The sequence below is a fragment of the Erinaceus europaeus genome, chromosome 7 (assembly GCF_950295315.1).
Source record: "Erinaceus europaeus chromosome 7, mEriEur2.1, whole genome shotgun sequence".
Taxonomy (NCBI): Eukaryota; Metazoa; Chordata; class Mammalia; order Eulipotyphla; family Erinaceidae; genus Erinaceus; species Erinaceus europaeus.
The window spans coordinates 131,446,233-131,460,063 of NC_080168.1; the positions used below are offsets into that span (position 1 = coordinate 131,446,233).

A 13,831-nucleotide genomic window follows, 5' to 3' on the forward strand; every position below is an offset into this window, starting at 1 on the left:
GAGAACAGATGCGCAAAGACTGGACGTGTCTGGGCTCCTAGGACGAACTTTCAAAAACATGCTTCAAACCCTTTTTATTTTAGGGAGTCGGGCGGTAGTGCAGTGGGTTAAGCGCAGGTGGCACAAAACAAGGACCTGGCGTAAGGATCCCGGTTCGAGCCCCCGGCTCCCCACCTGCAGGGGAGTCGCTTCACAGGCGGTGAAGCAGGTCTGCAGGTGTCTGTCTTTCTCTCCCCCTCTGTCTTCCCCTCCTCTCTCCATTTCTCTCTGTCCCATCTAACAATAATGACATCAGTAACAACAATAATAACTACAACAATAAAACAACAAGAGCAACAAAAGGGAAATAAATACATTTAAAAAATTAAAAAACACTTTATTTTTAATTAATTAATTGTGTCCAGGGTTATTGCTGGGCCTCGGTGCCTGCACTACAAATCCACTGCTCCTAGAAGCTATTATTTCCTTATTGTTGTTGCAGCCTTTGTTGTTTATCGTTGTCATTATTATTATTGTTGTCATTTCTGATGTTGTCATTGGATAGGACAGAGAGAAATGGAGAGAGGAGGGGAAGACAGAGAGGAGGAGAGAAAGACAGACACCTGCAGACCTGCTTTACCACCTGTGAAGTGACTCCCCTGCAGGTGGGGAGCTGGGGCTCGAACCTGGATCCTTACGCCGGTCATTGCACTTCATGCCGTGTGTGCTTAACCCGCAGCGCTACCGCCGGATTCCCCTCTTTCCTACTTAATATTATCTTCCTATCTCTCTAACCACAGCACAGTTCAGCTCTGGCTTATGGTGGTGCAGGGGACTGAAGCTGAGACTTTTGGCGCCTCAGACATGGGAGGCTTTTGCAGAACCACTGTGCTGCCTCCCAGCTGAAAGGGGCGCCTGTGGTCAGGATCACTTGTTTTCTGGGGAGTGGGCCACCTGATACCTTCGTGCTGACTGCCGACTTTTCCTGAGACGTGTGGCACCCATGGCATTTTTTACCTGACTTGTATTTACAGGAACAATTCTCCTTTAAGTTGAAATCAGCCTTCTCTTTTCCTTTTAAACTCATGCGTACATCTTTTTGTTTCTCTTTTTAGATTTTATTTATTTTACTTGATAGAACAGAAAGAAATTAAGGGGGGGAATAGAAAGGGAGAGAGACGGACACCTGCAGACCTGCCTCACTGCTTGTGAAACTTTCCCTCGGCTGGTGGAGAACAAAGTCTCAAACCCGGGTCCTTGTGCATGATGATATGTGCACTTAACCGAGTGTGCCATCGCCCAGCCCCCAAATCAGCCTCTTCAACACCCCCTTTTAAAAATTTGATTAATTAATTAATTAATTATTTTTTTAACCAGAGCACTACTCAGCTCTGGCTTATGGTGGTGCAGGGGATTGAACCTGGGACTTTGGAGCCTCAGGTATGAGAGTCTCTTTGCAGAACCATTATGCTGCCTACCCCCTCCCCAGCTTCTTTATCTCAAAGAAACAACACAAACATAGATTTTAATTTTCATTTGGTTACAAAACCAGTATTTATTTTCAGGTTATTTATTCATTCTTTACTTTTTTAATATGAGTAGACCCATTTTATTTATTTATTCCCTTTTGTTGTCCTTGTTTTATTGCTGTAGTTATTGTTGTTGTTATTGATGTCATTATTGTTGGATAGGACAAAGAGAAATGGGGAGAGGAGGGGAAGACAGAGAGGGGGAGAGAAAGACAGACACCTGCAGACCTGCTTCACCGCCTGTGAAGCGACTCCCCTGCAGGTGGGGAGCCGGGGGCTTAAACCAGGATCTTTATACCGGTCCTTGCGCTTTGTGCCATGTGCGCTTAACCCGGTGCTATTTTTTCATTCTTATTACAAACATGTATAGATACTGACCAAATGTAAAGTAAAGGAGGAAATGATTGATCCCTTGAAGGGACTATGAAGAGGCAGGAAAACCAGTGACTGTGGAGCCAGGTGTTGGCGCACCTGGTTGAGCGCACATGTTACAGCACACAAAAACCTGGGTTCAAGCCCCTGGCCCCCACCTGCAGGGGGAAAACTCTGTGAGTGGGGAAGCAGGGCTGCAGGCGCCTCTCTGTCTCTCTCCCTCTCCACCCTTGATTTCTAGTTGTCTCTATCCAATAAATAAATATTTTAAAAAAAAAACAACTTGGCTCCCTCTGGAGAGCCACTCTGTAAAAATGTCTAAAGAAAATCGTTGAGTTTTAAAATAGAATAAAAAAGTTATAAGCTGAGATTTAAGGGTGGTAGTAGGGAAAAGAAAGAAAGAGAGGGAGAGAATGTCCCCAAATAAGAAGCCAAACAGTGATTACCTTTTCTGCCTAGTCCTCAAATAACCCTCTCTCCATTGCTTCCGGTCCTCTCCATCAGGAACAACAAATCAGACCCCTCTGTGGGCCCCCATAGGACCTCGCCCTCAACCTGGGTCAACAACGGTAGAGAATGTTCCATCCTCCGAAGGGAGACTGGACAACATACTCTATGCCACACCTGAGGAAGATGGGTCCTGATATGGGGGCAGCCTGGAACGTTCCTACTCATGACCACAGGATGTGAGCTCAGACCTACAGGGACGCAGAGGTCACACAGGCTCCTAAGCTGAATATGGGCCCCAGACCACATCAGATCGATGGGGTTTACAGTCAATGATATTTACACCCCTTTCCCATATTTGGGAGCTACTCTCTTCCCTGATCCAGCTTTCTGGTCCTTTTTCCAGCCATGACATCATCTCCCCAGGCAATAACTAGGATCCACCTGCATATCAGATTTCAGGCTCAGGGAAAAACAACAACAACAACAACAACAAAAACACTGGTATAGCTACAGGCCCTTTGGAATATAACTAAAATATGCCTGCTAGCTATCTACAAAATGGGGACCCCCAACTCTTCATCTGCACTATTCCAGCCTTTAGGTCCATGATTGTCCAACTATTTGTTTGGCTCTGTATGTTAACTCTCTTTTCAGCCACCAGGTTCCAGAAGCCAGCATGATGCCGACCAGACTTCCCTGAACAGACGACCCCACCAATGTGTCCTGGAGCTCCGCTTCCCCAGAACCCTGCCCCACTAGGGAAAGCGAGAGACAGGCTGGGAGTATGGATCCACCTGTCAACACCCATGTTCAGCAGAGAAGCAATTACAGAAGCCAGACCTTCCACCTTCTGCATCCCACAATGACCCTGGGTCCATACTCCCAGAGGGATAGAGAATAGGAAAGCTGTCAGGGGAGGGGATGGGATACGGAGTTCTGGTGGTGGGAACTGTGCAAAGCTGTACCCCTCTTATCTTGTGGTTTTGTCAAGGTTTGCTTTTTATAAATAAAAAAATTTTACCTTTTCTGAGATTAAACTGATTTTATTTTGAAGTCCCCGGAACTCGCTGGTTTCTGTTTGCAGTGACTGGTATTGATTTTCCATCTTTGTAAACTTTTCCGACTGCTGAAATACTAACCTGGAAAAGAGAAAAGAAATCACATTTTCTAATTCATGTCTGTTTTTTTTTTTTTTTTTGTCACCAGTGTTACAGCTGGGGCACAGAGTCTGTAGCACTTTGCTATTTCTGGCATCTATTTTCCTTCTTTCTCTTTTTGTTTCTTTCTTTTTTTTGCCTCCAGGTTTATTGCTGGGGCTCAGTTCCTAGACTTTAAATCCACTGCTCCAGGAGGCCATTTTTTCCCTTTTGTTGCCCTTGTTGTTTATCGTTGTAGTTTTTACTATTATTGTTGTTGCTGTCATTGTTGTTGGATAGGACAGAGAGAAATGGAGAGAGGAGGGGAAGACAGAGAGAGGGAGAGAAAGACAGACACATGCAGACCTGCTTTACTGCCTGTGAAGTGACTCCCCTGCAGGTGGGGATGCGGGGGCTCGAACCAGGATTCTCATGCCAGTCCTTGTGCTTTGCACTATGTGCGCTTAATTGTGCTACTGCCTGGCCCCTGAATCTTTATTTTTCTTTCCTTTCTTTCTTTCTTTCTTTCTTTCTTTCTTTCTTTCTTTCTTTCTAATAGTGTGTGAGAAAAGTGTTAGTTCAGGTTACATAATAATCAAGGCCTGACTTCTTTTTTAATTTTTTTTTTTAGTATTTATTTTATTTATTTATTTATTCCATTTTGTTGCCCTTGTTGTTTTATTGTTGTAGTTATTATTGTTGTTGTCGTTGTTGGATAGGACAGAGAGAAATGGAGAGAGGAGGGGAAGACAGAGGGGGGGAGAGAAAGACAGACACCTGCAGACCTGCTTCACCGCCTGTGAAGCGACTCCTCTGCAGGTGGGGAGCCGGGGCTCGAACCGGGACCCTCATGCCTGTCCTTGTGCTTTGCGCCACCTGCGCTTAACCCGCTGCGCTACAGCCCGACTCCCTCAAGGCCTGACTTCTGTGTGCTGATATGAATTTAAAAACAAAACAAAGGGGCTGGGTGGTGGCGCACCTGGTTGAGCGCACACGTTACAGTGCTCAAAGACCTGGGTTCGAGCCCCTGGCCCCCACCTGCAGAGGGAGAGCTTTGCAAGTGGTGAAGCAGGGCTGCCGATGTCTGTCTCTTCCTCCCCTCTTGATTTCTAGCTGTCTCTATCCAATAAGTAAAGATAATAAAACAAAACAGAAAGCATGGCTCTGGAGATCAGACTGAAGTCAGGGCCTCACGCAGTCAGTCCTCTTTTGTCGAGTCTCTTCCCACCTCCCACTGGCCCCTTGTTTTCTTTTAGAAATAAACATCATTTTATTATTATTATGTTTATTTATAGGATATGAACAGTCAGAAACCTAGAGAGGAGGGGGAGGTAGAGAGGGAGAGAGACAGAGGCACCTGCAGCCCTGCTTCACCCCTCACAAAGCTTGCCCCCTGCAGGTGGGGACCAGGGACTCGAACCCGGGGCCTTGCACTTTATAACATGTGAGCTCAACCAGGTGCACCACCTCCTGGCTCCTCTTTTGTTTTATTTTCCACTCAGCTGTGCCAGAAAGTCTGTCTTTTTAGTCTTTTCTTCCCCCGTCCCTCTCTTTTCCCCCCTCCCTTCTTCTGCTTCCTTCCTTCTTTCCCTCCCTTCCTTCCTTCCTTCCTTCCTTGTGGAAATTAATCCACAACAAATTTGGCATCAATCTGATATTGTAAATGTACCAAAAAAAAAAATTGTCACTAAAATGTGTTAACTCTAGTAACCTGAGTTTGCTTAAAAACCCAATGTAAAAATAGTTAGGAATCAATATATGTGACTTAAATTTGGTATGAAAACTTTGCTATATAGAGACTGCTACATGAGATCACGTAAGATGACCTTTACACGAAATTATAAAGATACCTAAACCAATTATAATCATTGAGTTATCAATTGTAGTAAACTTCTAATTTGTTACAAAGTTTTTTCATAAGTAATTGACTACAGCTATGACAAGCCTTCGCATAAAGAAGCATCTGCTCATATAGAATCCCCAGAAATCCATCTTGGACCCCTGACCTCTGACATCACCCACAATTACAGCCATCCCCAGAAACCCATGATGTGACCTGACACGATCTGGAGAACCTGATTCACAGACTCCAAAGGACAAGACTTTCCTACTGCCTTTCTCTCAACCATCGGTGTCTGCTCTTCCTGCTTCTGTTTCGCCCACCATGTTTTGGCGGTTCCGGGTCACTCTCTACAGAGAAGAAAAGTTCCGGTGGCTGTCCTCCTCCGTCAAGATAGACGTGTGGCATTTATTTCCTGGCCTTTGACATTGGACTGATGCTGCTATAGAACTTGCTGGGCACTCCTTTTATACTGCTGGACTTCTTGAAGAATGACTGTAGCAGTTCATAGAACTTTCCGCCAGCTGACTCGGGATTTTGCAATGCCAGATCACCCCTCTAGCCCCTCGGCTTATCAGGCCCCCACTTCTCTACCCATCAGGCTCACTCTGTCTCTTGCTACTCTTACTTATCCCTCCCTGTCTTGTGCTAGTTATTTTTGAAGACACTTACACGCTATCATTCTGCTTTCTTCCCAACAGGTTTCCGTTCACCCCTACACTGCTATTCCCCTGACAGAGATGAAGCCTTTTACAGACATTGACCCAGTTATATATGGCCATTAAGTAAGAGGAAGATGTTGGGGAATTGTGAGGATATGGTTGAGCTTGGAAGGGCTTGAGCCTGAGGGGTGTGTCAATCCTGTTAGTCTCTCTCTCCACGGAGAGGTTGAGCATGGAGGGACAGTAGAACCCCAAAAAGGTGTGCCTCTTATCAGTCTCCCTGCCTCACAAAGTGCCCCGCACTCCTGATACTATGGCAAATAGTTAAAAAGAAAGGGGGAGATGTTGGGTAGTATGCCACCTCCCCCTGGCTTCTGCTTAACCATATGCCTATACAGGGATTTACTGATCCCATTCAAAGCTTTGGTCTATTTACATAAATCACTTTTACATTTACATAAAGCACTCCCTCAAGGGCATTGGTGGTTCAGTGATAGGATTCTCGCCTGTTCTGCCCCCTCCTTGTCACACTGATTTTCACCAGTCACTTTTCTCTCCACCCTCTCTATATCACATCCTGTTTCCACCCTACTTGGAGAGTATAAAAACAGCTGCTCTTCTGATTAAAGACACTTGGAAATTGCTTTCCGGCTCCGAGAGTTCCAGAGTGTATCTCCTGCGGAAGTTGGTGCAGCACGAGTTCCTGATCCCTCTCCCACGCAGCAGCTTAGATCAGCTCCAGTTGAGTTCTCTCCAAGCCAGAGAGCACTAGCTCGGGAAGAAGCACCCCAGGCTATCCCGGCACTTCCTTCCTTCCTTCCTTTTTTTTTTCACCCAGAGCACTGCTCAGCTCTGGCTTATGGCAATACTGGGACTTGAACCTGGGACTTCTGAGGCTCAGGCATGGAAGTCTTCTGCATCATGACTATGCTAGGGCCAGGTGGGGGTGCTCCTTCCTGGTAGAGCCCCGGACGCCTGCAGCACCGCCTCACCACTGGCACAGCCTGAACCCAGGTCTTCGGGCTCCTGGGGGTTCGAACCTGGGTACTTGCTTATTGTAACATGTGCGCTCAAACAGGTGTGCCACCACCTGGCCCCTCTCCAGTTCTTTCTTTCTTTCTCTCTCTTTCTTTCCCTCCAGGATTATCGCTGGGGCCCGCTGCCTGCACTACGAACCCACTGCTCCTGGAGGCCATTTGTTGCCCCATTTTGTTATTGTTGCTGTTGTTATTATTGTTGTTGTTGTTGTTGGAGAGGACAGAGACAACTCGAAAGAGCTTTGAGAGGGAGAGATAAAGACAGATACCTGCAGATCTGCTTCACTGCTTGTGACGTGACACCCCCCTCCCCCTTGCAGGTGGGGAGCCAGGGGCTCGAACCCAGATCCTTGTGCTTCGCGCCATGTATGCTTAACCTGGTGTGCTACTGCTTGGCCCTCTGCTTTATTTTCTTTTAATTTTTTTTTTTTTGCCTCCAGGGTCATTGCTGGGGCTCAGTGCCTGCACCATGAATCCACTGCTCCTGGAGGCCATTTTTTCCCCCTTTTGTTGCCCTTGTTGTTGTAGCCTTGTTGTGGTTATTATTGTTGTTGTTGTTGTTGGTCATTGTTGGATAGGACAGAGAGAAATGGAGAGAGGAGGGGAAGACAGAGAGGAGGAGAGAAAGACAGACACCTGCAGACCTGCTTCACTGTGAAGCAGCTCCATTGAAGGTGGGGGGCCAGAGGCTTGAACCGGGATCCTTATGCCGGTCCCTGTGCTTTGCACCACATGTGCTTAACCTGCTGCACTACCGCCCGACCCCCCAACCATTTAATTTTTTTCTTCTGCCACTAGAGCTGTCACTGGGGCTCAGTGCCTAGTCCACATTCTCAGTGGCCACTTTTCTTTTTGCTTCCTTTCTCTATCTTTTCTGATAGAGACTGAGAGGAACAGAGGGGGAGGGAAAGAGAAGAGAAGAGAGAAAGTCAGCTGCAACACTGCATGGTAACATGTGCCTTGCACTAGCACACGGTTCCAGAAACTATTCTAAGAGCTTAATAAGGGACCGGGTGGTGGCACACCTGGTTGAGCACACATGTTACAGTGCTCAAGGGCCCAGGTTCGAGCCTCCAGTCCCCACCTGCATGGGGAAAGCTTCATAAGCAGTGAATCAGGTCTGCAGATGTCTCCCTTTCTCTCTCCCTCTCTGTCTCCCCTACCCTCTCAATTTCTGGCTGTCTCTATCCAATAAATAAAGGGAATAAAAAAATAAGAGCTTAATAAATATAAACTCAGTATCAAGAAGACAACTTTATTTAAAATTATTTTGTTTTAATGAGAGAGAAACAGAGACAGAGATCAGAGCACTAATTAGCTCTGGCTTATGGTGGGGCTGGGGATTGAACCTGGGACCTCGGAGCCTTAGGCGTGAGACTCTTTTGCAGAACAATTATGCTGTGTTCTCAGTCCCACTATTCAAAAAAAAAAGATAATGAGCATTATTTATTGCCATCATGGTTATCCCTAGGCCTCAGTGCCTGCATGATGAAGCCACTGCTCCCGGTGGTCATTTTTTTTCAGTTGGATAGGACAGAGAGAAATTGGCGGGGGGGGGAGACAGAGAGACACCTGCAGCCCTGCTTCACCACTTGTGAAGCTTCCCCCCTGCAGATGGGGACCAGGGTTCAAACACAGGCCTTTGCACGCTGTAATGAGCGTGTTTAAGCAGGTGTGCCAGCACCCAATTCCTCATTTTTTAAAAAAAATATTCATTTGTTTATTCCCTTTTGTTGCCTTGTTTTTTTTAAATATGTATTTATTTATTCCCTTTTTTGTTGCACTTTTTTATTGTTGTAGTTATTGATGTTGTTGTTATTGGATAGGATAGAGAGAAATGGAGAGAGGAGGGGAAGACAGAGAGGGGAGAGAAAGACAGACACCTGCAGACCTGCTTCACCGCCCGTGAAGTGACCCCCCTGCAGATGGGGAGCCGGGGGCTTGAACTGGGATCCTTACGCTGGTCCTTGTACTTTGCGCCACGTCTACTTAACCCACTGCGCTACCCGCCTGACTCCCTCCTGATTTTTTTAGAGAGATGTCATATGTTCTCACTGTCCATGAATTCCCCAGCCCCGTTCATGGGGCTGGTATGACACTGAGATGCTGGTACGACACTGAGACGCTGGTAGGACATTGAGACGCTGGTAGGACACTGAGACGCTGGTATGACACTGACGCTGGTAGGACACTGAGATGCTGGTATGACACTGAGACGCTGGTATGACACTGAGACGCTGGTAGGACACTGACGCTGGTAGGACACTGAGACGCTGGTAGGACACTGAGATGCTGGTATGACACTGAGACGCTGGTAGGACACTGACGCTGGTAGGACACTGAGATGCTGGTAGGACACTGAGACGCTGGTAGGACACTGAGATGCTGGTATGACACTGAGACGCTGGTAGGACACTGAGACGCTGGTAGGACACTGAGACGCTGGTAGGACACTGATGCTGGTAGGACACTGAGACGCTGGTAGGACACTGAGACGCTGGTAGGACACTGAGACGCTGGTATGACACTGATGCTGGTAGGACACTGAGACGCTGGTAGGACACTGAGAAGCTGGTAGGACACTGAGACGCTGGTAGGACACTGACGCTGGTAGGACACTGAGACGCTGGTAGGACACTGAGACGCTGGTAGGACACTGACGCTGGTAGGACACTGAGACGCTGGTAGGACACTGAGACGCTGGTAGGACACTGAGACGCTGGTAGGACACTGAGACGCTGGTAGGACACTGAGACGCTGGTAGGACACTGATGCTGGTAGGACACTGAGACGCTGGTAGGACACTGAGACGCTGGTAGGACACTGAGACGCTGGTAGGACACTGAGACGCTGGTAGGACACTGAGACGCTGGTATGACACTGAGACGCTGGTATGACACTGATGCTGGTAGGACACTGAGACGCTGGTAGGACACTGAGACGCTGGTAGGACACTGACGCTGGTAGGACACTGAGACGCTGGTAGGACACTGACGCTGGTAGGACACTGAGACGCTGGTAGGACACTGAGACGCTGGTAGGACACTGAGACGCTGGTATGACACTGAGACGCTGGTATGACACTGAGACGCTGGTATGACACTGACGCTGGTAGGACACTGAGACGCTGGTAGGACACTGAGACACTGGTAGGACACGGAGACGCTGGTAGGACACTGAGACGCTGGTAGGACACTGAGACGCTGGTAGGACACTGAGACGCTGGTATGACACTGATGCTGGTAGGACACTGAGACGCTGGTAGGACACTGAGAAGCTGGTAGGACACTGAGACGCTGGTAGGACACTGACGCTGGTAGGACACTGAGACGCTGGTAGGACACTGAGATGCTGGTATGACACTGAGACGCTGGTAGGACACTGAGACGCTGGTAGGACACTGAGACGCTGGTAGGACACTGATGCTGGTAGGACACTGAGACGCTGGTAGGACACTGAGACGCTGGTAGGACACTGAGACGCTGGTAGGACACTGAGACGCTGGTAGGACACTGACGCTGGTAGGACACTGAGACGCTGGTATGACACTGAGACGCTGGTATGACACTGAGACGCTGGTATGACACTGACACTGGTAGGACACTGAGACGCTGGTACGACACTGAGACGCTGGTACGACACTGAGACGCTGGTAGGACACTGAGACGCTGGTAGGACACTGAGACGCTGGTAGGACACTGAGACGCTGGTAGGACACTGAGACGCTGGTAGGACACTGAGATGCTGGTAGGACACTGAGACCCAGGGCCTCACACCCAGTAAGGTACCTGCTCTACGGGGTTAGACACCTCTCAGCTCTAGTCCAGTAGTTTTATGACTTTCAATTTTTAAAATATTATTATTTATTTTGGACAGAGACAGACAGAAAATAAGAGGGAAAGGGAAGATGGAGATGGAGATAGAGAGGGACCAACCTACAGCACTGTGGCACCAGTGTCTTGAACCTGGGTCCTTGCACATTGGGCTGTATTGGCTGCACCACCACTTGGTCCCTTAAATATTTATTATTATTATTATTGCCTCCAGGGTTATTGCTGGGGCTCAATCCTACTGTCTTCCCCTCCTCTCTCCATTTCTCTCTGTCCCATCCAACAAGGACATCATCAGCAACAATAATAACCACAACAAGGCTACAACAAGGGCAACAAAAGGGGGAAAAATGGTCTCCAGGAGCAGTGGATTCATGGTGCAGGCACTGAGCCCCAGCAATAACCCTGGAGGCAAAAAATATATATATATGAAGACATGGTCTCCAGGAGCAGTGGATTCATAGTGTCAGCCCTTAGCCCCAACAATAACCCTGGAGACAAAAAGAAAGAAAGAAAGAAAAAAAAGGAAGTGATTACACTCATCTTTTTCTTGGCACCAATACATTGCTTCCGCCCTTATTTCAAAGCTATGCATGCTGGGCTGTAGGTGAACAGAACCGCTGTACTGTTGTGACTGTTCACACAGAAAACGCAGCTGGAACTCAGGGGAGGGAAAGGTTTCATTCCACTGTGCACCCACAGTCATCAAAATAGGCGGCCATCCTCCAGCGACTGTGGCTTCATGAACTAATCCGCCCCTCTGGGATCCCAGTGAAGCCCTTCACGGCTGCAAACGTTAGAAGTTCACGGGGTGGGGGTCAGCGGTGCTGCACCTGGTTGAGTGTACATGCTACAATGTGCAAGGACCTGGGTTCAAGCCCCTGGTGAGGAAAGCTTCACGAGTGCTGAAGCAGTGTTGCAGGCGTCTCTCTGTCTCTCTCCCTCTCTATCACCTCCTTCCCTCTAGATTTCTGGCTGTCTCTATCCAATAATTAAAAGAAAGATAACAATAGTTTTAAGAAAAAGGGATTCAAGGAGGCAGAGACTTGCCCACTCCCCTGACCCCCAAGTTCTGCAGGTTAAGTGGAGAACCAAAGCAGCAGGTGCGAGATAAAGTCCTGCTCATCTGCTCGGCCTATGCCATGGCGACCCGTCCCCAAAACTGCCTCGCAACTCCAACAGGGAGACAAGGGCTGCAGGTGGGAGACGGGGCTGCACTGGGAGACGGGGGCTGCAGGTGGGAGACGGGGGCTGCAGGTGGGAGACGGGGGCTGCAAGTGGGAGATGGGGCTGCAAGTGGGAGACGGGGCTGCAGGTGGGAGACGGGGGCTGCAAGTGGGAGACGGGGCTGCAGGTGGGAGACGGGGGTTGCAGGTGGGAGACGGAGCTGCAGGTGGGAGACGGGGGCTGCAAGTGGGAGACGGGGCTGCAGGTGGGAGACGGGGGCTGCAAGTGGGAGACGGGGCTGCAGGTGGGAGACGGGGGCTGCAAGTGGGAGACGGGGCTGCAGGTGGGAGACGGGGGCTGCAAGTGGGAGACGAGGCTGCATTGGGAGACGGGGCTGCAAGTGGGACACGGGGCTGCACTAGGAGACCGGGGGCTGCAAGTGGGAGACGGGGCTGCAGGTGGGAGACGGAGGCTGCAGGTGGGAGACGGAGGCTGAAAGTGGGAGACGGGGCTGCACTGGAGACCGGGGGCTGCAGGTGGGAGAGGGGGCTGCAGGTGGGAGAGGGGGCTGCAGGTGGGAGACGGGGCTGCAGGTGGGAGGCGGGGCTGCACTGGGAAACGGGGTGGGGGCCTGCATTGGGAGACGGGGGGGCTGCAAGTGGGAGACGGGGCTTTTTTGGAGATGGGGTGGGGCCTGCATTGGGAGACGGGGGGCTGCAGCGGGGGCACGAGCACGAGCCGGCACAGGCGCAGGGAGCAGCGGGTCCTCGTCGCCAGGCCGGGCAGCCGCCGGCGTCCACTCACCAGGCCAGGCCCAGGCACGTCCCCAGCGACAGCAGACTCAGCCCCGTGCGGGAGTCCGCCCAGCCGCCGCCGCCGCCCCGGGCCGCCGCGCCCTTCCCGCCCTCGCCGCGGTGCCCGTCATCGGGGGCCGCCCGGGGCCCCGGCTTCTTCCGGTTCTTCACCTCCGACATGTCCAGGAGCCTCTACCCGAGCCCCTCGGCCTTCTGCACCGGGGAGAGGACGTGGCAGGCCTGCCCGCGCGGTGGCCCCGCCCCCGACCACGCCCCGCCCGCGGTGACCACGCCCCTCCCTGCATAGCCCCGCCCACCACCCAGCTGTCCCCACCACAGCTTTTTGTATTATTATTATTAGGTTCATATGAATCAGATCTCCAGAATCCACATAGGAGTGAGACCATCTGGTAGTTGTCTTTCATCTCTTATATCACTAAGCATCAGAACCTCCAGTTGTTTCCACTTTGTCCCAAAGGACACAATATCATTAAAAATAAATAAATAAATAAATAACCGGGAGTTGGGCGGTAGCACAGCAGGTTAAGCTCACGTGGCGCAAAGCACAAGGACCGGCATAAGGATCCCGGTTCGAAGCCCCGGCTCCCCACCTACAGGGGAGTCACTTCACAGGCGGTGAAGCAGGTCTGCAGGTGTCTTTCTCTCCCCCTCTGTTTTCCTTTCCTCTCTCCATTTCTCTTTGTCCTATCCAACAATGACAACATCAATAACAACAGCAACAATAAAAACAACAAGGGCAACAAAAGGGAAAATAAATGAATATAATAATAAAAAAATCTAAGACATATGAATATATTTTAGAAATCTCTCTATATTGGTACATAGTGAAGTTTTTCAATACAATATCATCTTTACTGGTTGCAGAGTAACATTCCATATATATCTCATAACTTCTTTTTTAAAAAAATATTTTATTTATTTATTAATGAGGAGAGAGAGGACCAGACATCACTGGTACATGTGCTGCCGGGGATTGAACTCAGGTCCTCATGCTTGAGAGTCAAGTGCCTTAGC

The 13,831-nt window shown here is 49.5% G+C and overlaps 2 protein-coding genes across 4 annotated transcripts in view; one reads left to right on the forward strand and one right to left on the reverse strand.

Annotated features, from left to right (window-relative positions):
* The window catches only part of IKBIP (IKBKB interacting protein), a 35,726-nt gene extending 22,667 nt beyond the window's left edge, over positions 1-13,059 (reverse strand). For all 3 annotated transcript variants that reach the window (XM_060195618.1, XM_060195619.1, XM_060195617.1), the window contains exons 1-2: positions 12,807-13,059; positions 3,352-3,469 (exon numbers count right to left, since the gene is read on the reverse strand). In XM_060195618.1, coding sequence (XP_060051601.1) covers positions 3,352-3,469; positions 12,807-12,976 — 288 coding nt within the window. In that variant the 5' untranslated portion in view covers positions 12,977-13,059. The remainder of the gene's footprint in view (positions 1-3,351; positions 3,470-12,806) is intronic.
* The window catches only part of APAF1 (apoptotic peptidase activating factor 1), a 444,316-nt gene that overhangs the window by 339,945 nt on the left and 90,540 nt on the right, over positions 1-13,831 (forward strand). The window lies entirely within an intron of this gene.